Consider the following 25,536-nt stretch of genomic DNA (forward strand, 5'->3'; position numbering starts at 1 on the left):
CTTAGCATATTCTAATTGGCCTGATGTAGATGCTAGATGTGGTAGTGAATAATGAGATGATCCCACTTTGCACCGTAATGAGTCCGACACGGATCCATCTTTGCTTCAAAGTTTCACTTTTATGATTTTGTATGTGAAGGTTTCCATCTATGAATACAGAGGAGAGGCTGAACATGTGAATGTTTTCATCTATGTTGTAGTACATTCATCAGATTTGCAGAATAATTGGTCTAAATAATCTGAAGTACCATGTGTACTCAGTTTTCCATAAGCAGCATGGCTAATGCGAGGTTATCTGTTGTTAAAATCATTGAAGTCGTGTTGATATTCCTGGATGAAAGGGCCACTGTTTAGCATTGCTTCTTTTCCGAGTGCAGTTAATGGCAAAGCCCCAAACGACATTGTTCTTATGTTAATAAAACATGATTAAAGCTGAAAAGCTGCCTCTATTAGAATCAGTTTCGGTGAGTTTTGCATTGTCTGTTCAACTCGCTACTCTTACAAGTAAAAGATGACTATACTTAGAATTCCACCAACTTCTCATTGAATAAAGACCGGCAAACTAATATAAAACTTTGGAGACAGGTAGGGGTGTCAACGGGCCGGGTCTCGGCCCGGCCCGGCCCGAAACTAAATAGTACCAACCTTGGCCTGGGCCAACCCGGCCCGGCCTGAATTATATATGCCAAACTTTTCGGGCCGGGTCGGATTCTTTTTTCTTTTTTTTTTCTTTTTTTGGAATTAAAATTACTTGACAAGCCCGTTGAATAAAAATAATAAAAATAAATTAAACAAAAAAGAAAATGTGGGTGCCAAAAAAACCAGAACCGGGTCGGGCCGGGCCGGCCCGAAAGGCCCCAAAAATTAGGTGAATTTTCTGGCCGGCTCAGGTCGGCCTTGGCCGGCGTAGGCTTTTTTGACAACCCTAGAGACAGGCTCTCGTCATCCAAACTAGAACCATACCTTGGTCCGTCTAAAATTGCTGACTTGGAGTTCGTTGCTGACTCCAAAAACCACATGCAGCCCAAGAGCACGATAATGTTCTGCTGAACCATGGCTTGAGTCGTCCACAAGATCTTCCGATCTAACACTAGACATGCTTTGGCTCTCGCTTGCAGAACGAGCTGCCCGACTTCCTTCTTGCAAGTACAGCCTTTTGATCATTTCTTTACGTGTACCTGCAGTGGCATTTAAGTAATGCCCTTTGATTTCACATGTTTCAGCTTTCAAAACGGATGATCTCTTGAATGATGAAATGCAAAAGGGCGGTTTTACCATCCTTTCCTCTGAGATCAGACAATTCCATTTCAGATGCAAGTCATGTGTCAATCTTTCGTGGTTGTAGTAGCAAACTCTAGAATGGTCTTGGTTAGTCTTTTGAATTACAGTCCGACCTCTAAACAAAATGAAAAGTGATTTCCTCCTTCTCTATGAAATTTAACTGATGATGATCTGAATTTTGTAGTTTGTGACTCGTATTAACGACGGGCCTTCTCTCATGACAGCAAATGGTGCGACTTCAATGGAAGAAACAGAGAGTAAGAAGTGCTTACTTTTAGGGTGTGTATGGTAACACTTCTGGAAGTGGATTTCTGTTCTAGAATTATTTCTGGAACAAAAATCCGTTTGATAATTTAACTTCTGAAGCATAAATCCATTTGGTATAAATTTTTATTTCTAAAAGAAATTTCCACTTCTTAGGTGAATTTCCACTTATGAATCTATTTTTCTCCCAATTTAAGATGTTAAAAAAATAGCTTCTCCAACTCAAGAAGTAGTTCTCGTCTTACCATCTTTTTATTACATCCTCACTCTCTTTTCGATCATACCCACATCCGACAACCTCCGCCACCGCGGACCGTCACCGATCGTCGCCGGCCACCGCCCATTGTCAACCTCCACAAGCCGCGGCCCACGACCACCGCCGACCATCGCTTGCACCAGCCCACCGTAGACCTCCGCCAACCGCCACCCCCCAACTGTCCTCGATAGCCAACCACCGTCGGCCACCTACAATTGCCTCCCGCGACTATCGACCACCGTCGCCACTAACCACCAATCACCGACCATCGCCCGGTGATAGCCTCCAATCTTCGCCGATCGTAACCGCAGCCAACCATTGATCACCGCGCCGGCCGCCGCCGCCAAATCGCCATCTCCGGCCGCCGAAGTAAAAATTAAATAATATTTTAATAATAAAAATTATTTTTAAAGAAATTTAAAAATTTCATAAATGAAATAGAAATTTTTCGGCCCCCGATAATAATTTTTCATAGAATATTTTTTGTTAATAATATTTCAGAAGTAGAAATTTTCAACCGTTACCAAACGAATTTCTCTGATTAGAAATAACTTCTAGAGTAGAAGTTGAAAAATCAACTTCTGTTTATGAGAAGAAGTAAAAAAATCAACTTCTGGCCAGAAGTTGATTTCTAAAGCAGAAGTGTTACCATGCGTAGTGGTCACCCTCACCTTTAGTCTCATCACTACAGTTCTTGGTCTTTCAAGAAAAGACGAACAAAATGAACAGGGAGAGTTCAGATTCAGAAGCAGCAAGGCCATCAAGAACTCCTCTGCTTGTGAAGAGAACCATTTGTCTAGATGAAGGGGGCGGTGGATCTTCTTCATCTTCTTCTTCAGTCACGCCTGGTCTTGTTCTCACCACGTTGGTGGCTGTCTTCGGTTCATATGTGTTTGGTTCTGCCGTGAGTATTAGCAAAAACATCTTTTGTTATCACTTGGGTCATAAATGATATGTTTAATTTGAGTTCTTGTCCGACCAAAAAAAAAAAATTGAGTTCTTGTCATATGACTGTGTTCTTGGGTTTATCGTTGCAAGCTCTTCCTTCAGATTTGGTCGTACCATGTGTTCTTCAAATATGGTTTTGGCGGTATATATCAGGAGACAATTGAAATCATGAATCTAGATTGACAGTCATTTTTTTCTTTTTTGTGGATTTTGGTTTCATTGGACTAGATGAATGTAAATTTGGATAATGACAGTACAAAGTTATTCCGATGCCCACTTGATGGTTGTTTATGGGAAACGTTTCTCCTTGATGAAGGTAAATTTGCATTTTTTATTGAAAATTCTGGGACTTAATTTGCTCAATCCGCTAATTGGAAAGATGTTCATATTGCCTCTTTGCTTCTTCTGAAGATGGTTTGTAATGATTGTATTTCGTTTTTATGGGTATGTTGGATCGTTTTTATTTTGTTTCGAAAGTGGCAAGTCTTTGCATTTCGCGTTGTCGGGCATTTGATGCCAAATGGATTCTTGTTGCTTGTCATAAATTGTGGTCTAATGGCTAGGTTTGATCGATTTTTAACAACTCCTAATACCAAAAACAAGAAAATGGCGATGTTTTTTGGAGTTTGAAAGTGTTATATGCCTGTGTTTTGTTGCCTTGCCCTGCAGGAGTTACTCTGTGTTGATGTCCCTAAAGATGGGGTGGAGCTTGATGCATGATTTTGCTCCGGGACATGAATTCGAGAACTGAGATTCTGTCGAAAAATGAGTTAGGTAATTCAGGTCGAACATGCTTGATGGTCGGTTAAATTCATCGAACACATGTATATCTGCTTTCAAAAAACGAGTTACCCATACGAAAATGGGCTCGTTAAATACGGGTCACAACCGACCAAAAAAAAATTGGTCACAATCCATTTCGTTAGCCTTTTTTTTTTTAATAAGTATTCCAATTTATATATTTTTTGTATTTTTTATTTTATTATTAATTTTGTATTTTTTTAATTTATTTTTAATTTGATGTGAAGTTTTTATCCATGGTAACATATACATGTGAAAAGCTTAAATTAGGTTTAGTGTGTTTTGGTAATATGGGTCAAAACGGGTTAGATGGGTCAATATGGGTCGGATCATATTCGACCCGACCCGATTTACCCATTTGACACCTCTAGCCCGATCAAAACCACCGAAAGATCTGGTCTATAAAGTTGTTTATTTAGTTCTTCTTTCTCTTGACTTCTCATTCAAATGAGGGGCACATTCTTCTAGTTGCAACTTGCAGGGCCAGATGTTGGGTCTTGAATATTTTTTCCTTTGTTGTAACAAATGCGAAAGCGAACACAGAACACAATGATTTACGTGGTTCGATCAAGGTGATCTACGTCCACGGGCGAGGCAAAACAAGATTCCACTATAATCAAAGAGAGTACTTATTACGTAAGTCGGTCTTATCGACTAAACAAAAGCACACGACTCACGAGTCTTTCATGTAAAGAAAATTCTCAATACCAAACGAAAAAAACCTAACCACAGTATAAATAGAGCCCTATCGGCCCAACTCTCCGCGTCACGATCTAAATCTTAATTTTTTCTCCACTTTTGGGCCACACAAAAATATATCGGGTCAGGTGATGAACCGAACCGGATACATAAAATTCAAGACATATTTAACATCCTTCATGGACGGTTCCAAAAATTTCTAATTATCACATGCTTACTAAGTTGATATACTAATTTTCTAGTCTTTCGACAGTCTCAAACAAACCCCCCCAACAAACACCCCCACTCACCCCCACCCCTCCACCACACCCCCCCAACTCTGACCCCAGTCCTCCCGAAAGATAAGCTTTGGTGCCTTCCACTGCAGAGTTTATACTTTTAGACTGGGTTTTTCCTTGCCAGGATCATATTGGTTTACAATTTGCTAATCTCTATTTGTTCTATAGGCCATATCATCTGAGGATAGGGGAAACATCCTGCTTGACATAGCTGACGCGCTCGAAGCAAATCAAGAACAGATAATGAAGCTGATATTGCTTCTGCAGAAAAGGCAGGATACGAAAGATCTTTGATCTCTCTGTTGGCTCTGATGCCTGGAAAGTTTGGAGATCTGAGTGTCTAATTAATCATCAAACCCAGTAAGAGGTTTTCTCAACACATCACATTTTTTTCCCCCCTGAATGCAGATAACTAGCCTTGCCAATTCTATTCACGTACTTGCAAAAATGGGAAGATCCAATTTGGCGCGTTTTGAAGAGAACAGAGGTAAAAGAAGGGGTCTTAAGCACTTCTTGCTTGAGCTTCTTTTATTCTCTGACATACTAGTGCATACATCAACCTCTTTTTGAGTTTGTTTTACCTTAAACAAGATCCCTACCACTGAGAAAAATCATCGGCGTAATGATAAGGAAGTTAGAATGAGACTAATGGTTGTTGACTTCCTAGAAAAATAGGTCTTCTTCATGTGAAATGCTAGTGATTTTTCATAGCTTTTCTCATTCTTTAGTTGATTTTGCATCCAGCTTGCTGATGGGCTTGTCCTAGAGAAAACATCATCTCCTTTGGTTGTCCTGCTCATTTTTTTGAGTCTTCATCTGATGCTCTAGTTCAGGTAATTACTTAAGGATCTTCATCTGTTGGGAGGACCGAATTATGGGTCTAATCTGGGCTGCAAGAGGAGGTACATTGTCTTAAGTATCTGTTTTTTGGATATGTTATTTTGATTTTTTAAACATTGGAGCAATTTAAACTGTCTCATAGAGAATGGTCCAACCTTACTAGGTAGTGCACAGGGATTCTCTTGTGCAACAAAAAAGCATGCTTGACCTCAAGTATTTATTGTGTCCTTGAGACATGTGGATCGGTGACTATCAATGCTTCTAAAATGATGGCAATTGCATGAAGGTATTTTTTGAAATGAGTTGTTGATCCAATAAAGCTTGGGTATGCATGTTAATAGTTGACATAGATATAGTGCTTGCACACAAGCACCAGTATTGCTTTTTACTTAGGTTATCTCTGTGTGTTTTTCTTTGCAACATTAAGGAGTCTGATCTTATTTCTTGGTATCACAAAGTAGGGATGCAGTCAGAGTTCATATTTGATGTTTTTTATTATGTAACTGAGCTATAACTTAGCTAACAACGTGTATGAATAACTGTCATTTTTTTTTTCTAATATTGTGACAGATAGCTTCATCAGCTGTTCGAAGTGGGAATGGGCTACCCTTGGTCTTGAAAGTGGGTAAAGAGGCCAAGTGATCAAACACCATTCTGCACAAGGTTTAATTTATATAAGGTTACTGATTACAATTTTATTTTGATAGGATCTGGCCAGCAATGAAATTACTGCATCACGTTTCTCATATTCTCTCAAATCATAAGGTCGTCACCGACGATATTCTAGACAGCATTGGTGGGAGACTAATTGGACTTGTATCTTCGAGAGAGGAGATACAAGATTTGCTTAAGGTGAGTAAATGTGTAAGGAACATCTATCTAATGTCTCGGCGTCTATTGTCATGATCAGTTGGGGAAATCAATTCTCTGAGGAATTTTTGTGTATCGGCTATTGATCTAGTAATACCAAGAGGAAGTAACAAGCTGGTTTCCCAAATCATGGAATCAACCGAAATACCTGCTCTTGTTCATTCTGGTGAGAAAGAACCGACATGCTAGTTTTATATTTCTTCTTATCTTTTACGAGAAGAATGTGATCATTGACCGATTGCATTTAATCACACTGTTTGTTTGCTAGATGGAAGATGCCACGTTTACGTTGACAAGTCTGCGAACACGGAAATGGAAAAACGCATCATTGTGGGCACAAAGGCAGATTATCCAGCAGCCTGCAACGCAAGTAATCAATTGGATCATGAATATTTTCACAATGCTTGCACGAGATTCTGTGACGGAGGCATGATTTGGACAGGTTACAGAGGTACTAGTCTTATTTTTCGTCAATTTTGAACTGTAATCAATTGGATCATGGATTATTTATTCTGGAGAGCACTTTCAAATGGCCTCCATGCTGGGGGTCCAGTTGGAGTTGAAGGATTGTTAACCACAAGATGGTAGGATTCTGAACTAGTTTTTCAATTTTGGTTATCTGAAACAAGAAGAGGAAACAAGTCATTCGACACATCCCCAATAAGTGTGCAACCATTGATATTGAATATACAGATGCTTAAACTAAAAGTACGTTCACGAATGAAATATAGCAAGTTAAAACCATGCAGCAATGCCAATATAATGCCGGATGATGCTGCTTTTGTTTTGGGTATTCTGGTTTCACGTGAGTGGTTGAATTCGCTTTTCTCTTTAATTGCAGGATTCTACGGGAATGGACAATTGGTGGATGGTGATAAAGGGGTCACTTACACCCACAGAGACCTCCCCATCCAGTCCTAAGTTGTTTCCAGTGGGGTGCAACAACTGTTGCTGCTGCTGCTTATAATTTATTCACCCCCTTGCAAAGGGGCAGGCAAGTGCAGCTGATTTTTAGATGCTGCTATCGTTGTGAAGTGTCGCTCGGAGTTCACTTGTTTACCAAGCTATTGAGAGAAGAAGAATAGTTCGCCTCTGTCGATTCTGGTCTTGGCAGTTACAACTTTTTTAGTTCCCATATGTTACCGCAAGTATCGTAGTCTTCTTATGGATTTTTTTTCATTCCCTTGAGATTTCTGGTCAGTCACCGCGGTTGACTTCTTCCCATTCTTCTCTAATTGCAGCAAAGATTGTGCATTGGTGCCAAGTTTTGCTTCTTCGTTTCGTTTATTCCATTTTTCTTTGTTTCCTTGTTCCTTCTTCCTCCTGTTTGCGTCCAGCAAAACAGGAATCGCATCCCACTTTCCTGAATGTCTCACAAATCACCTGCTCCTGTGGGGCGTATGGATGGCTTGAAAAGCCGAAGAAAATAAGGTTGCGATCGGCCCAACCACAGCACCATTCTCTGTACTTTCTAGTGGATTTGATCTTTTATTTCCTGACCAGATTTGGATTTGCAAACTCAGTCCTGCGCCGGTAGTTTCCAAGCGTTGTTAAACAATTTCCTAAGATCTGTGTCCCAAATATCGTGATTATTCTCTTGGTCACAGTTATAGGAGACTCACTGGTAATTCGACGCAAGCAAACACTTCTCCTCGATGGAAATTTGCAAAAACAAATTTATGTAATTGGCAGAATCGGACTTGGGGCACTTCTATTACTGTAATGAGCAGCTAATCATAATCAACAACAAATTGTCTGCATGTAGACTAGCGGCATTTAAAAAAACAAGTGCATTGTAAAACTTATTTTATAAATAATAATTTCAGCTCTCTCGATTAAAGATGTTCCCTTCAAGCAGTGGACAACCCATGGTAGTCTACATTCAGACCGAATAAGCTATTGCAATGGAGGATCTCGCACCAGAACTGAAGACTGAAACCCTAACAAGCGACGCCGCCCCCAACAAAATTACGCCTCGACAAACTTCTTGAGCATCTTCAACCACATCAAGTACTCTCTGCTGTCTTTGTTGATCATGTATCCATACAAGAAATTGGCTGCGCTGGCTCTGATTCCTCTAATCGCTAAATACTTGTGAAATGCTTTCTGCAGGTTCTCATCCAAATCCCTGGAGAAGAGAGAGCACAAGAGAAAGTGAAATGGTTAGGTCGAGGGACTATGTGTGACAGTAATTAGACAAGATACCAACTGTGTATCTTACAGATAAGGGGGGAAAGGAAAACAAAAAGAGCTTACTGAAAATCACGCCCTTCGTAAGCAATTTGGTCCTCTGAGTTTTCAGGATTCTTAATCCCCAAGCAGTCAATATCGAGGTTATCGGTGTAAGCAACGCAGTCGAATTTAATACACTGTCCGCTCCCATTGGCAATGCTTATGACTAGAGGAATGCTCTCCTTCTCATCACTATAGGCCTGGATGTCATCACTGGTCACGCATTTAGGGCAGCTGACTTCAACTTTTATCTCTTCACCCTCATACTTCCTTGACAGTGTAATGGTGGCAGATCCAGGCTTGTCTTCAATTTTAAAGGGGAATCCATCTGGTGCATCTTCAACCTATAAACAACGTCATAAGTTCAAAAGAAAATGTGAATCTCATATAGGAATAGCCCTCCATTATCATATTTTTGAGACTTCTTATTTGAATTGTATATGATAGGAGATGCAGATGGAGAGTTTCTCAAGAAGAAGAAATTCAAAATTAGTATATAGTTAGTTTTTCTCCCCTAGCAGGCTAGCACATCCCGCACAGTTTCGCATAAAAAACAAGGGCAAAAGCATATAATTAATGGCATGATCCTGGATAGAAAAATAAAAGCCCAGTTGTTGTGTTTAGAAACATGTCTCTTCCTTATGCAAAAAACAAGCAATGTTTAATCATTTGCCTACAAGAATTTCATCCTTGTTTTCACTCACCCGATTGCGGTCGATGGTTTCCTCAGCGCATTGTATCTCCGAGTCAAGGACTCGGAGGAGATTCTCGTCGGAGCTCGGCCTCTTCGTGGAGTAGCTAAAAGAAGGAGGCAGAAACGGACTGAGACGATTCTCACTGGAAACGATCCTCGTCTGGTTAAGAGCGGCAAAGATGGCAGAGTGGCAATTCCGCTGGCTTCGGAGAGCACGGACCGCGAGAGACGCGAAAGAGGAGGCCGATCGGCGAAGAATAGAAGAGAAGGCCATTTCTTAGTAGTTTCAGAGGGGAGAGAGCGAGAGTTTCCGGGGTTTATAGGGTTTAAGGGGAGAGGGACGGACAAAAGCGAACCAAAACGTAGACTCGGATTGAAATAAGACAGGACAAGGGAGATTTGAAATCTTCCGAATATTTCCTGGATTTCTAGAATATTTCATTGATAATATGCATTTGATTCGGGTTTCTTTTGGTCGAATACTTCCTAGTTTAAGATTTCTTATTTTGATGTTTCCTAATTTAATTTTTCCTATTTTGACATTTCCTAGTTTGTTGTTTCCTAGTTTAAGTGTTCTAGTCCCTCTATAAATAAGAGGTGATTCTCAATTGCAAGATGCAGATTTGCGAGTTGATAATATCTGAGAGTTCCTCTCAAGTAAGCACTTAAACAAGCGTGCAAAATCAATGGCAAGTTTTTCAGTTGACGTTCTAATGGAGATCTTATTGAGGCTCTCTGCAAAACCTTTGGTCCGATTCAGGTGTGTAAGTAAATCTTGGATTTCTCTTCTCACCAGCCCTTTTTTCATCAAAGTTTATCTTGAGAGATCGATCAGAATGCAGAAATTTGATCTTCTTAAGTATGACTTCAACAAATTTTCGAGAGTACAGATTCTCAATTCTTCCAAGGATGAAATATCGGATCTCGATTATTCATTTTTCGGAGAAGGCAAAAACTTCAAATTAGTTGATTCATGCAACGGGATCGTTTGTTTGTCCATTTTTGACTGGATGAACCCTCAACTCTCAAAGATCTTTCTATGGAACCCATCGACCGGTGAAAGCAGAGCCCTTCCTCAACCCAGTTTGCAAGTGTCAGAATTGGTTGGATTCGGATTCGATCCCTCAACTGGTCATCCAGATGATTTTAAAGTGGTCAATGTGAATATACATTATGAAGTAGAAGCAGACCATTGGAAACGTACCTCCCAAGTGGAGGTCTATGACTTCAGAAGAAATTGTTGGAAACTAGTTGGCGACATTTTCCCTCCATCGCTTACCAAATGCTTAGACCATCAAGTTGTCATCAAGAATTTCATCTGTTGGTGCCCTTATTTTCGCCTCAACGATGAATTCGTCTCATTGTTGATCCTATTCGATGTAGTTAAAGATGTTTTCCAAAAAATAGCACTTCCAGATATAATGCCTCCTGAACGGAAACATATTAGCTTACTGGATGGATGCTTATCTCTAATAGCGCATAACTCACCGAAGCAGCATTACGAAGTATGGATCATGAAAGAGTTTGGCATCTGCGAATCGTGGACGAAATCGTACACGATTGGAGTGTCTGCGATAAGCCATGTGAGGTACAGGCCAGTGGGGTTTGCAGATTCTGGAGAAGTTTTCTTCCTAAAGAGTTCTAAAATGGGCGTACGCCGCGAATCTCCCATTCAATGTGTTCTGTACAACGCGGGGAGCGAAAAGTTTGAGGCACTGGAAGTCGCAGATGGAGTCGATGCCCACCATAGCACTCGACTGGTTACTTGTGTAGAGAGTTTGATTTGTCTCTCACCCACGAACGATGTTGGGAATTAGGTGGTGAGGCAAATCGCTTTTCAGACTAAAGAATACATGGAGAGAAGTATGTTATTCTCTATTACAGAGACTTCCATTTGTATTAATAAGATTCTCTCTTTTATTTTCATGTACTTTTCATAATATAGCTCTTGATCTGATTTCGAGTTGATGACTGATTGCTGTGTTAATTCAGAGTATTATGAGTGCGATCCCATGTAAAATGAACTTCCTTCCCTAGTCTTTTTCTGTGCTTGCGATTGTAATTTATCTCTTCGTGCATTAGCTGATTGCAGTACATTCACTAATTCCCAGTAAACACGTAGGTACATCCCACGGTCTTGTTGTTTCTTGGTAAGCTGACCGGACAAAGAGCTTTTGATAAGATATACAAAGCAGCAAGGCACCAAAAAAAAAAATTCTTTCTAAAGTCCCAAGGCAATGGCTCTGATACCGTGTCAGGAAATCCAACTCAAAAGTTTAAGTGTTGATAGTTGGAAGGAGACCACATAAATAAAAAGGGCATATAGGACACGTTATCAAGCGATGTGGTAAACCAATTCAACAGCGATGTGGTAAACCAATTTAACACCGGCGAGACCTTTGATCTGGCCTAGATGTGTATGTAAATCATGGATATTTGTCTCTAGCAGTGCATAACTCATCACCCGGAAATTATGAAGTATGGATCATGAAAGAGTTTGGTATTTGCATAAGAAGTTTAATCTTTCGTCATTGGGTAGCTTTTGTTTTTAAGACTAATAATGTGTTGGATAAATATATGTTGTACTATAACAAAAGAGACATATTATTGCTAAAGATTCGATTCTCTATACTTTTTGTCGCAACCTTCCTGGAGGTGAACCACCCAGGAGGAAAGCTAATGGATTAGTAAGCCCTAAGACTTAGCACCAACTCTTCCAAGCCCATACCAACCGCAACTTTCGAGGTATTAATTTGATCAATTGAACATGCAAATCAATTTATTTAAGAGTCACCACTAATCAATCATTGATAGGTCCATTAGAAACATGTACTCTTCATTGTGGAATATAAAGAATTCACACAATGCTCTTTTCCCCGTAGTGTTATCTCTAGTTGATCAGGTATGCCAACTTTGTCGCACCAAAATTATCGTCATTAACTACATCTTCAACCATCATCCAAACTTTTAATTTTGCATTGACGAGTTCACGATAACATACTACATGTGTCCATTGAATTATATTCATATGATTACCCTGGATTGACAGAGACCTTTTATTAACATACAACAATTCAAGTGGGCCAAAAATGTGCATTGAAATCGAAAGCAATCTTGGAGCTTAAAGAGATAATTGATCCTTGAACAACTCTACAAGAACAGTGGAGTGCTTTCCTGTTGACCTTCTAAAACAGACCTTATCGAAGCTCCCAGCAACACGTTAGTTTCACTCATTTGTGTATGTTAATCTTGAAATGTTCTTCTTTGTAGCACCTCTATCATCAAAGCTTATCTCGATAGAGCTAATTGTCCAAAAAAACATTAAACTTATCGTGCGGCCAGCAATTCACTGATAAACTTTTAAATTTGGCTAATATAGTCCTAAATATTCTGACGATATTTCAATTTAGCCCTACTGGCTAATTTTGGTCGAAAATTGCTGACATAGCGACCTACTTAGAACCGATCGTCTTATGTGGCACAGTCGATGATGGATGATTATTGCAATTTTTATTATATTTTTGAGTTTCTTTTCTTGCCTTTCCTTTTCTTTCTTTTTTTGTTGTTTTTCTTATTCATCTTCATCCCTATGCCAATATCACCTAGAGGGGGGTGAATAGGTGATTCTGAACTAAAATAAATTTAATGCGGAATTGAATCGGTTTTAATAAACTATTGATCAGAAATAGTAGGAATACATGTAGTGATAATCTAAACAGAAAACTAAAAGATCAAGGAAGAGAAGATTGCACGCAATGTTCATAGTGATTCGGCTTGTTAGGCCTACGTCCACTCTCCCACGACGACAGCCGATTAGCTGAATTTCACTAGAATGAATTCAAGGAGATTACAAGAGATGATGCTCTCAATCGCTCTTACAAAAACCTCACCAAGAAAGTAACTTTACTTTCTTTGAAAAACACGAATTTCAATCTGAAACACTCAGCCTTTTTGGATTGTATGTTCTCACTTCTACTCTGCCGATTGCCATGGCTCTTCTTTTATACTCTTTTGCTTCCGAACTAGCCGTTGGACAATCCTTCGAAGGATTGCTCTTCAATCATTAATTGGACGTTATCAATCGTAATTGAACGAGACCGTATCAAAGAAGATATGGTAGCCGTTGAAGTAGAGTTTGAACTCTTCAGATTCGATCGCCCATATAACTAAATCTTCGATTGCCAAAAATAGAGCGAATCAAATAAACTTCAAATTTTATAATTGGAAGGTAATATTTAATCGTAGATGCTCTCCTGATTTGATTGAAAAATAATCTTGTCAATCAAATATTACGAACTTCTATAAAAAGATACCGCCAACATCGAAAACCTACCAAACATGGGTCTTCGGAATTTGACTGGGATATATCGATGAATTCGAACTTTATTCAGAAGCAGTCTTCAGAAATAGAGACTCTCTAAATCCGAACAGACTTAAAACAGTGACTCTGAGCTCCAATAAAGTCCTCTAGGTCAGTACCATACTCCATCCGAACTCCTTCAGAAGCAAATACATGACTACTTCCATTTAAGTCTGATTGTCAAAGTTGGATCAATATGAACTTTTGTTCACTTGTTCTCCTGCAATAAAGATTTAAAACCATTATACAGATTCTCTCCGAATAAAGATAGTTTTGTCGGAACCAAAATATTCAGAATGAGGGTTTTCTTCAACATTAGATGACGTTGTATTGAACAAATTTTTGAAAGACAGATTGAACAAATTAGAGGGAAATTAGAGGTTACACCAAGCCAGAGTATAGCAAAATGTAAATGACTAAACATTTCGTCATGAATGTCGTGACTTAAAATAAATAACCATCCCTTTTGCTAGCAATAAAAATCATTACAAGTATCACGTTGAATAATCAGTATAGAAAGACTCTCATTGATAAAATTTGTGATATTCGAGGATGATTCCAATGGAAATATCCAATGGTCTGTTGCTAGCTGAAAATTCTTAAGGATTTTAACATTTGATTTGACCGATGAGCATATTTCTAGATCAACAAGATCGGCACCCTTAACTCTTGTACATGTCTTGTAATTAGATGGCCGAGCGAAAGATCGACACCCTTAATTTAATTTGCTTTTGTTATATTCATCTAAATCGTGCTTATTTCTAAGCAACAAATTCAAATTTCTCATATTCGACTCGTTACTTTTTATCTACTTCATTGATTAACTTTTCAGCCGATTCCAATTTTGACGAGAGAGAATCAAACTCTATTCATTTGCACAGTAAACAATTCATGAGAAAATTTAGGCGGACTTAATTGTTGCGACAGTATCCAAATTTGAGTTGGGGTAAAGAGTGACGCTTTTACCATGTTGGCAGATAAATTTTTTCTTGTTTTTTTTTTTTTTTTGTGTGGCAATCCATTAGATTGTCTCATCTTGATAACCCTAGACTGATATGGACATTTTTATAAGATATATAACAAATCAACAAGGCCAAAGACGCGCCAAATAAAGAGACGAGCCATCGCTGTATCCAAAGAAATTTACCTCCATTTACATTGAAATCAGAAGGCAATTTGCGAAGCTCAAAGAGATGCTAAGCACTTGAACAAGCGTGCAAGATCAATGACAAGCTTTCCAGTTGACATTCTAATGGAGATCTTCTTGAGGCTCTCCACAAGACCTTTGGTCCGGTTCAGGTGTGTATGTAAATCTTGGAATTCTCTTCTCACTAGCCCCCCTTTCATCAAAGCTCATCTTGAGAGATTGATCAAATTGCACAAATTTTATCTTCTTAAGTATGACTTGGATAAATTTTCGAGAGTACAGATTCACTGTCATCCCACGAACGAACTATCTGATCTCGAAATATCATTCATTGAAGATGGGGAAAAATTCAAGCTAGTCGGTTTGTGTAATGGAATTATTTGTTTATCCACTTCCGATTATGAGAGACTTCACCCCTTAAAGATCTTTCTATGGAACCCAACAACTCGTGAAAACTTCACCCTTCCTCAACCCAATTTTCATGTGTCAAACACGGTTGGATTTGGATTCGATCCCTTCAGTGGTCGTCCTGATGATTTTAAAGTAGTCAACGTGACCATATATTTTGAAAAGTTCCCCAGCTATACCTCCCAAGTGGAGGTGTATAGTTTTAGAAGAAGTTGTTGGAAACAACTCGGCAACATTTTTCCTCCATTGCTTACTCAACACTAGGGCAATCAAGTGATCTTCGAGAATTTCATCCGTTGGTGCCCCTGTTTTCGCCTTAACCGTGAACTAATTACATTAGTGATCCTATTTGATGTAGTTAAAGATGTTTTTTGCAAAATAGAACTTCCAGAGATAATGCCTCCTGAAGAAAAATATATCAGCTTGCTGGACGGATCCTTGTCTCTGATAGCACATAACTCATCGACTAGACATTATGAAGTATGGATTACGAAAGAGATCGATGTCTGCAAATCGTGGATCAAGTTGTACGCGATTGGACTGTCTACAGCAAGCGTCTTGCCCTATAGCCCACTAGGGTTTACAAATTCTGGAGAAGTTTTCTTTGTAAATACGATGCATGTCGGTATACGATTCAAATCTCGCACTTATTTGGTTTTATACGACGTACGGGGTGAAAAGTTTGAGGCACTTGAAGTCAAAGTGGACTCCTACTATAGCACTCAAATGGTAACCTGTGCAGAAAGTTTGATTTCTCTCTCATCCACAAACAAAGTTTGACTTACATTGTGCTATGTTAAAGAGACTTCAATTCGTATGATTAATAGCCTCTCTTGCATTTCCGTGTACTTTTCAACATGTAGCTTTTAATATTTTTTCGAACTCGTGAATGAGTTGTTGTGTAATTTTATTACCTGTTGAATCGATGGTCTGCTTATTGGAATGTAAGTCAATGTTCATGTGATGTAGAGTTTAAAGGACCAATTAGCCTTCTAGGCGCAATTAATCTCGAGTTTCAAATTGACAGCCTGAACATGTTTCTTTCTTATCTTAAATAGACATGCATTGTCTTAATTGCTCTCATAAAAAAAAAAAAATTCTTAGCGGGCCTGAGTAATGTTTGTAGGCCTAATAACAAACCCGATCGAAAGACTGTGCTTGGGCCGAATTTAGGGCAGAAACCATTCATATCATTTTTTCTACTTGGGTTACTTTTTTGTCCTTTTGTTTTGGAAACTAAAAACTCCACTAGGATTTATATTTAGAATCAGTGCATGGCGTTTGTCAATTTTTACTATCACGATCTAAAAATTAACTAGAACATCAAGAAAGGGATAATTACCAAATAATCTATAATTATCATACGGATGTCAATTTAGTCTTAAACATTTCAATTTGGCCAAATTAACCATAAATCTTATGTCAATTTATCAATGTAGCCCTTCTGGCCAATTTTAGCAAGAAACCGCTAACGTGGATGCTATTGTCCTATGTGGCATGGCCAAAACTGACGTGAACAATTTTCAAGATTTTTTAAAATTTTTGTGGATTTTTTTGTTTTTTATTTTCTGAATTATTTATATTTCTTTTGTTTTTTTATCTTTTCTTTATCTTTTTCATTTCTAGTAAAGCCCGGTGAGTGACGCTGATTAAGCCTTGCCTAGTGGCCAGTGAGAGCCCTCGCGGCCTTTGTCCAATGGCCGTTAACCCTCGTTGGAAAATTTAAAGGAAGAAAAGAAAAGTAAAAAATATATGAAAAATTGGAAAATTAAAAAAATGCAAAAAATAATCAATGTCAGTGCTAATCGTGCGATGTAATGGGAGACGAAGTATGGTTTATGGTATACACGGCAATATTACAAGCCTTTCCCAAAACCGTCAAAGACGAAAGGATGAGATTAGAAGATTGCGTGTCTCAACATTGATCAACGTATATGAAGTTCCAAACGTATTGTGCTGGCGCTGGTAACATGTTGCCTGTTTCATAAAACGTGTCTAACTATGTCATAAGCAAGTTGAAAGATCCTCCCGTCAAAGACACGTTTGCCATTCTTGAACAGCCGGATCAAGACGTTCACCACCCGAATACAATTGTTGCGCGGAACCAAGCGATCGAACAATAAATAGACAGAACAAGAAAATAAATCGGACACCAAATATACGTGGTTCGGTCGTAGAAACCTACGTCCACGGGGAGAGCAGCAACGAATTTCACTATAGAACGAGTGATACACGGAGATTACAGAACCACACTCAAATCACTCAAACACTCTCGGTGTTTCCCAAACCCCAATTACATCGAAGAACGCACACAGTGTTTAGCCCACAATTCCTAGCGAAACAATCTCTCAATCTCGCAAAGGAATTAACACAAATCTAACCTCAAGATTTAATCGGCTTCGACACTTGAATTCTTGATGTAATTATGCGAACAAAACGAAATCTCAATATCAAGCACTCGCTTAGAAACCGGCGCTTCCAGAAATCTCCTTCGTTTTCTCTGGACATGCAAGCACCCAGCACCTATGGACTTAACCACGGCACTTTGAGAAAAAAATTGTGCTTCAAGACCTTCTGCGTCTATATTTTAGGAACAAGGAACGCAAAACCCACAATATATATTATTAAACCCATCGCCAGAAGGAGTCCAACATGGGTCAACGAAAAAGTTCCTATTTGACCGGTCCAAGAAGAAAAGCTCATCTTAAACTTTTCCTCTTTTGTTGTTATCTTGACAGCCTTTAGTTATTGACCTTATCTTCTTCTTTTTTTGTTTCTCACGATCAAACTCCTACTTCAAGATGCGGTAGATATCTTTAGACTTCAAACAAACTTCATCCAATCTTCCCAAAAGATATCAAACGCATGCATATTGTGTTTTGCTCAATTTCAATTGTCCATAAAATATTCGATTCGGAATATTCACAATTTTACTTCGGGCTCAAACTCGAGACATATTTTAACAACAATTAAGCTCAATTCAAACACGCTTAACTCTTGTCCAAGTCCATTAATAAGAAGGCTGTGTGAAAGATCCATACCCTTAATTTGCTCTTATTATGTTCAATTAAATCGAGCATCTTAAATTCGACCGCAAAAAAAAAATCGAGCATTTTAATGGTTTTGTCTTTTCATCTGTTTCATTTATGACTTCTTCAAGCGATACAAGATTTGATGAGAGATAATTAAACTTTATCTATGTGCACTACGCAATTAATGAGAAGATTTAGTGGGACTTGGTTGTCGTAACAACATTCGTATTCGCGTTGGGCTAAAGTGTACCTTTCTAACCCAAAGGGTATATATAATTTTCCCAAATTTTTGTTAGGCCCATTCTAATACAAGAGTTAGAAAGGACAACATGTTACAAGTGTCAACACGATGTGCTTAAATGTATTTACAATACTTTGTATTTGTCAACCAAAATTTTCGTAAACATGTTGATACACGTAAATAAAAAAAAAATTCTAGTTTTTTAAACCATTTTATGATTTTTTTAAAAAAAATCAATAATCACATGTGATATTATATATCAAGACAAAGAAAGAAAATGCAAATATTCAAATTTTTCTGCTTTTCTTTTTCATCACTTCAAATATTGCTTTCTCAAGCATGTAAATACCAATTTAGTGGGACTTGGTTGTCGTAACAACATTTGTATTCGCGTTGGGCTAAAGTGTACCTTTCTAACCTAAAGGGTAGATATAATTTTCCCAAATTTTTGTTAGGCCCATTCTAATACAAGAGTTAGAAAGGACACCATGTTACAAGTGTCAACACGATGTGCTTAAATGTATTTACAATACTTTATATTTGTCAACCAAAATTTTCGTAAACATGTTGATACATGTGAATAAAAAAATATTCTAGTTTTTTAAACCATTTTATGATTTTTAAATTTTTTTTTCAATAATCACATGTGATATTATATATCAAGACAAAGAAAGAAAATGCAAATATTCAAATTTTTCTGCTTCACTTTTTCATCACTTCAAATATTGCTTTCTCAAGCATGTAAATACCAATTTCCTTTCATAGGCAATTGCTCAACTTCAAACACGCATGTAACGTGTGCTCCAACACATCGATCTCTAATTGCCAAGAAAGTCATCCACTGCCGATTCTTCCACCCAGAATTAACGGCAAAATAGTTATGGATTACTATTAAAACACCTTGGTGCTCATGGCCTGTCGCGACCTTTTCAGAGGTAATCACTAAGGGAAAGCAATTGAATTACTAACCAAATACTTAGTTCGGATTGAGCCCACATAAACACTATGTCGTTATTTCTCTTTAACTCTAAACATCAACATCTATTACATATCCTAAAATTCCCACGTACACCATTATTTTAGTGACATAAAATCATTTTCCAAGCATCATGGCCTTCATGAAACCCAAGATTTTTATTTGTTTTCTTTTGTTCATGTGTTAGTAAAATCAACCTCAAACAAGGTTAACGGCATTCCCGTTTCTTACCTCCATCATATGAACATCTACTTGCGTTCTACTAACCCGTTCATTGATTCACCAGATAACAATTTACACAGCAATCCATCCATAAATTGAAAACCATACTAAGAGCTATACTATGAGAAAGTACATGGAAATAAAAGAGAGGATCTTAATCATACAAGTAGAAGTCTCTTTACTATAGAACAACATATTCCTCTACACGAATTCTTTAGTCTGAACGGCGCTTTTCCCAACCAGCTACTACTCAACGTTGTTTGTGAACGAAAGGGAAATCAAACTCTCTATACAAGTAACAAGTCGAGTGCCCCTATAGTATGAATCGACTTCGACTTTAGGTTCCTCGAACTTTTCACTCTGCACGTTGTACAGAACCAAGTAAGTGGGAGATTTCAAGCGTAAACTCCTATACCTTCTGCTTACGAAGAAAACTTCTCCGGAATCTGCAAACCCTAGCGACCGATAACTTACACCGCTTCTCATAGACACTCCGATCATACACAACTTGTTCCATGATTCGCAGACGGCGAACTCCTTCATGATCCATACCTCATAATGTCCGGTCGTTGAGTTATGTGCCATTAGAGACAAGCGTCCATCCAGCAAGCTGATATATTTCTCTCCAGGAGGCATTATATCTGGAAATGCTATTGTTTGGAAAACACCTTTAACTACATCAAACAGGACCAACAATGTGACAAGTTCGTGATTAAGGCGAAAATAAGGGCACCAGCAGATGAAATTCTCGAAGATGACTTGATCGCCTAAGTGTCGGGTAAGCGATGGGGGAAATGTGTTGCCGAGTTGTTTCCAACAATTTCTTCTGAAGCTATACACCCCAACTTGAGAGGTATAGTTGTGGCGTCGTTCAGAATGTATATTCACGTTGACTACTATGAAATCATCCGGATGACCACTTAAGGGATTGAACCCAAATCCAACCAAGTTGGACACGGTATAGCTGGGTTGAGGAAGGGCTATGTTCTCACGAGTTGATGGGTTCCATAGAAAGATCTTTGAGCGTTGAGGATATTTGCGGCTAAAAGTTGATAAACAAACGATCCCATTGCACGAACCAACTAATTTGAATTTTTTGCCATCTTTGACAAATGATGTGTCGAGATCAGATAGTTCGTTCATGGGAGATTGGCAAGCATGTACTCTCGAAAAGTTATCTAAATCGTATTTAAGAAGATTGAATTTGTGTGATTTGATCGATCTCTCGAGATGAGCTTTAATGAAAGAGGGGCCGGTGAGAAGAGAATTCCAAGATTTACAAACACACCTGAATCGGACCAAAGTTCTTGAGGAGAGCCTCAAGAAGATCTCCATTAGAATGTCCACCGGTAAGCTTGCCATTGATCTTGCACCTTTGTTCGAGTGGTTAACGTCTCTTTGAACCTCACGAATCGCTTATCGCTTCCGATTTTTGTATAAATAGTGAAGAACTTCTTTGGATGCAACGATGCCTTTTGACTTTATCTGGCATTTCTTTGGCCTTGTTCATTGTTCTATTCCAAGAAAAAAAAATGTCGTAAGTTAGTTTATTTTAATTGTGATTGTTTACAAATGTTTATTGTCATCGCCCAGAGGATAACTTCGTAAGCTTCAACTTTTTTAAAATTACCACGTTTTACAATTGTTTACAACGGTATGTGGTAACTGAGAATAAATGTCAAAAATGTGGATTTTTTACTAGTCATTGGTTTTCAAAAAGTTACGATTTTTTTCGACGTAATCTCTGTAATGTTCCAAAAGAATCGCCAGCGCTGATCATCCCACCCTTCTTTTTGTCAATAAAAAAGAACTCCAATCGACAAAAATCATTTAATAAGATACAATAATTCTTCTTCTTTTTTTTTATCGAAAGATACAATAATTCAAGAGGGCCAAAATGATGTCTTCTCGTGAAGTCAGAAGGCATCGCTACCTCCAATGAAAAATCATTATAGTTTACATCAAAGTCAGAAGGAATTGTGGACAAAAAAAAAAAGTCAGAAGGAATTGTGGACTTGAACAATTTGACAGAAGCAAGGATGAGCTTTCCGGTTGACCTTCTAATGGAGCTCTTATTGAGGTTCCCATTAATTCAATTCGGGTGTAAATGTAGAATTGAAATGTTCTTCCTAAGAGCACCTCTCATCAAAGCTCATCTTGAGAGATCAACCACATCGCATAGTTTGATCTTTTAACCAAATTCTTGCGCATTAGATAGTGGGGAAGATTGTGAAATCAGTGCTAAACTTATTGCATGGTAGACCCGTCAAACGGGTGGGTCGGATCGAAAAGGGTCCGACCCATATAGACCAATTTAATTCATTGTGATCAATTTTCATGCAATGCAATTCTAGTGACTCAAACCCGACCGACACATACGCGACTCATACCCGGCCCGACCGTTTCCTAAAATACTTCCATATTTAACCTAATCTAGGAAAACTCATACCCAAACTTAAGTGAGCGTCCGGAGTAAATGAGGGCGAGAAAAAATGAAAAGAGAGTCACAGAGGTAAGTTGGGTCTTAAGTAAGTTTTAACTCATTTCCGACATATTTAACACTCATATCATTTTTAAACCCATTTATGACCCCTTTATCTAACATAACTAACTCATAAAACAATTCAACACATCATATATGGTTTAAGAAATGATTTTTAACCCATTTTAACAGGTTTATGTATGGATACCAATTATGTCCTAAACTTTTCTACATAATCTCTTTAGGACTTCGCGAGTTGCTTATAATTTCCATGTTAATGGCTGCCAACTTCTTTGGATACAATGATGCCTCTGGACTTTATGAAAACTTCTCTTTGCCTGGTCGCTATGTATATTTTACCAAAAGTTCCCGGTCAAGCCAGCTTCCCAAGAAAAAGAACTGCTGTGGAACACACCATGGATGTACTTTGAATTAGGCTTTGTTTATTTTATGAAAATATTCAAAAATATTTTTTTAAAAATAATCGTTTGCATCGTTTCAAATTATTAATCAATGAAAATAAACAAAAATAAACATCTAAATAATTTCATTGACGGTGAAAATATTTTTTGTTCATTCATTTTCATAAGCTATACAAATAATTATTTTTAGATAAATATTTTTCAAATCACTCATTTTTCATGAACCAAACAGAGCTTTAGTAAATACAATACGGTTTGCCAGCGCACGAAGAGACACATGAGATCCAAGTGTGAAAACGCTCACTCTTTACATGGGCTTTAGCTTATCATTGCGGAAGCAGAAGTTCAATCATTCCTCATGCACTTTGGTGTTGAATTCATCCATAAGCTCCATTTTCAAACTACTTAAACGAAAAATCCTAGGGTGTCAAAGTGTCTCTCGTTAGAAAATTGATTATATAACAGTATCTTGATAACTGTGAGACTAACATTCTGTGCCATAAAAAAAACCAAATAACAATTAATTAAAAATTATTGTGAGGTCTATTCTTTTAAGAATTTGTAACTCATAACGTGCTATTATTCTCATAGTCACTCAAAGATTGTTAGGCTAGCAAAACCTCTCTCATTATTGTGTTCTCATTCACTACTTTTACATGTCTATAAAGACGCACAACATCATTAGAAGAAACATACACAAGAAGATAGTTTCCTTAAGTAATCTATGATGAGCTTGTGCGTAGTATTCACAGCCATTTGATGTAACATTCTTCTCATGACAATCTGTTTAACCTCTTTTCTTTATCATGAATTGACATTTTAGTAGGCAAAAAATTTGACATTGTCCCTCAAGTACCTTGCCAAGGGGAAAACACATTCATAATCAATTATTTTTTTTGCATAATCCGCCTTTGATATCGGAAGATATATCAATATGAAAAAAAAAAAAGATACATGTAGGATCCATATGTTTTGCAAAAAGTGAATATTGTTCGTCAATAAAAAATATTTTCATTATCAACAATAATTTATGTCTAAATATTTTCGTAGACAATGAAATTATTTTGCGTTTATTCATTTCCATAAGCGACACAAGTGTTCATTTTTCAGAATATATCTTTCAAGTCATTCATTCTGCCCAAAATAAATAGAGCCTTAAATATAAACTGTGATAGAGTTTTTAGCATCAAAAAAGGGGAGTAAAAAAATACCATAAATTTGGCCCAAGCTCATTCCTTCAATCAAGGTTTTTATGAGTCCTGTAAACATCACTCGAGATATATATCTAGGGAAAATTTCAAATAGATATCTGAAATGTCATCGTTTTCTCAAAAAAGGATTTGAAGTTGACTTTATCAAAATCAAGAGCCCGAAGTACTCATTTAGTCTCAAAAAAGGGCCTGACTAGCCGACCAATCAAACTTTCACTGGCCGGCGAACAGATGCATCTCATGTACGTATTTCGGCAGCCCGATTAGAGGTATTTTCGTCCAAAAGACATTTTACCTTTTTTCTCTCGCTTCTACCCTGTTCATTTTCTTCTTGATCCAAGCCACGGTTGTCCCTATTCCTCGTTTTCTTCGTCAACGTAGAAGACAGGCATAAGATTAATGCTCAAATCAAGAACACCGGAATGATTGTTTCAAATAGGCGCATGAGAAACGAAAGATATGACATCCCTCTCTTTTTCGGTGTGTTTCACGTATCCATCGACACTCATCCCCTAATGCGAAAGATTCTGAATTGAGGGGAGGTTTCAGCACGAGCGCCAATGTAAGAGACGGCGGTGGTGCTTTGAGGAGGGCTGAATCTGAGGCCGCGCAGAAGAGATTGCTCCCTGACTGTATCATGGTGAAGCAAATTTGAGGAGGAAGAAGATGATGAAGCACCAGCTCTGCCATGGCCTGGAACCAAAAGAAGAAGATGGGTAGAGGGAAAGCAAAAGAGAGAACGATTTGGGAGCAACGCGGTCAAGCACTGCCTTCTCTACCGCGGCCACGTCCACTCCGCCAACCTCCTCCCTCGTAAGCACCTCTGCCCCTGGATTTACGACAATTACACCTCCGCCGGTTGCTCCACCAACAACCTCGTCCTCTGCCGGGACTACAACTGGGAAGCCCACACCGCCTTCCCCAGCTGCCCCCCCGCGGCCCTTGAACTCGCCTCCCTCCGGTGCCTCGATTTGGCCGACATTAATCTAATGCCTATCTTCAACATTGACGAGGAAGATGATGTTTAGGGTCAGCCGCGTCTTGGACGAAGAAGAAGATGAACAGGGAAGAAAAGTGGAAAAAAAAAAAAGGCAAATTAAGATGCCTTTGGACAATTATACCCCTGATTCAGCTGTCGGAATATGCACGTGACATGCATGTGCATGCAGCCGGTGAAAATTTGATCAGTCGAAGAATCGGGCCTTTTTTTTTTATTTTTTAATGGCCAATTCATTCCCTTATTTGATACAAAGTTCCCTTAAAATTTCAATACACACCAATATTTTAGCGACATAAAATCTTTTCCCAAGCATCGTGGCTTGTATGAAACCCAAGATTGTTTTTTTTTTTTTTGTTCATGTGTTAGTAAAATCAACCTCAAACAAATTAAACAGCAATCTATTTATAAATTGAAAATCATATAAGAGCTACGTCAGGAAAAGCACATGGAAATAAAAGAGACAATCTTAATCGTACAAGTAGAAGTCTCTTTACTTCTGGAAAGACATGTTTCTCCACGCGTCTTCTTTAGTCTGAAAAGCAATTCTTCCGAACAGCTACCGGTCGACATTGTTTGTGGCCGAGAGGGAAATCAAACTCTCCACACAAGTAACAAGTTGAGTGCTGAAGTAGGAATCGACTTTGAATGCGAAGAAACATTCTGCTCACGAAGAAACATTCTCCAGAATGTGCAAAACCCAAGTAGCCTAAAGCGCACAATGCTTCTCGAAGACACTCCAATCGTACACAACTTGGTCCACGATTCGCGGACGGCGAACTCCTTCATGATCCATACTTCATAACGTCCCGTCGATGAGTTATGTGCCATTAGAGACAAGCTTCCATGCAATAATTAAGCTGATATGTTTCTCT

The 25,536-nt window shown here is 38.3% G+C and overlaps 2 protein-coding genes across 2 annotated transcripts in view; one reads left to right on the forward strand and one right to left on the reverse strand.

Moving 5' to 3' along the window:
• Positions 1 to 25,536, forward strand: part of LOC115750563 (protein FAR-RED ELONGATED HYPOCOTYL 3) — an 874,908-nt gene that overhangs the window by 774,749 nt on the left and 74,623 nt on the right. The gene's annotated exons all lie outside the window — the stretch shown is intronic.
• Positions 8,053 to 9,515, reverse strand: LOC115750620 (uncharacterized protein At2g39795, mitochondrial-like). Its single transcript, XM_030688105.2, has 3 exons — positions 9,174 to 9,515; positions 8,494 to 8,813; positions 8,053 to 8,365 (listed from the first exon to the last, which is right to left on the reverse strand). Exons 1-3 carry the CDS (start codon positions 9,435 to 9,437, stop codon positions 8,206 to 8,208), a joined length of 744 nt encoding a protein of 247 aa, XP_030543965.1. The 5' UTR covers positions 9,438 to 9,515; the 3' UTR covers positions 8,053 to 8,205.

Source organism: Rhodamnia argentea, chromosome 10 (assembly GCF_020921035.1).
Source record: "Rhodamnia argentea isolate NSW1041297 chromosome 10, ASM2092103v1, whole genome shotgun sequence".
Taxonomy (NCBI): Eukaryota; Viridiplantae; Streptophyta; class Magnoliopsida; order Myrtales; family Myrtaceae; genus Rhodamnia; species Rhodamnia argentea.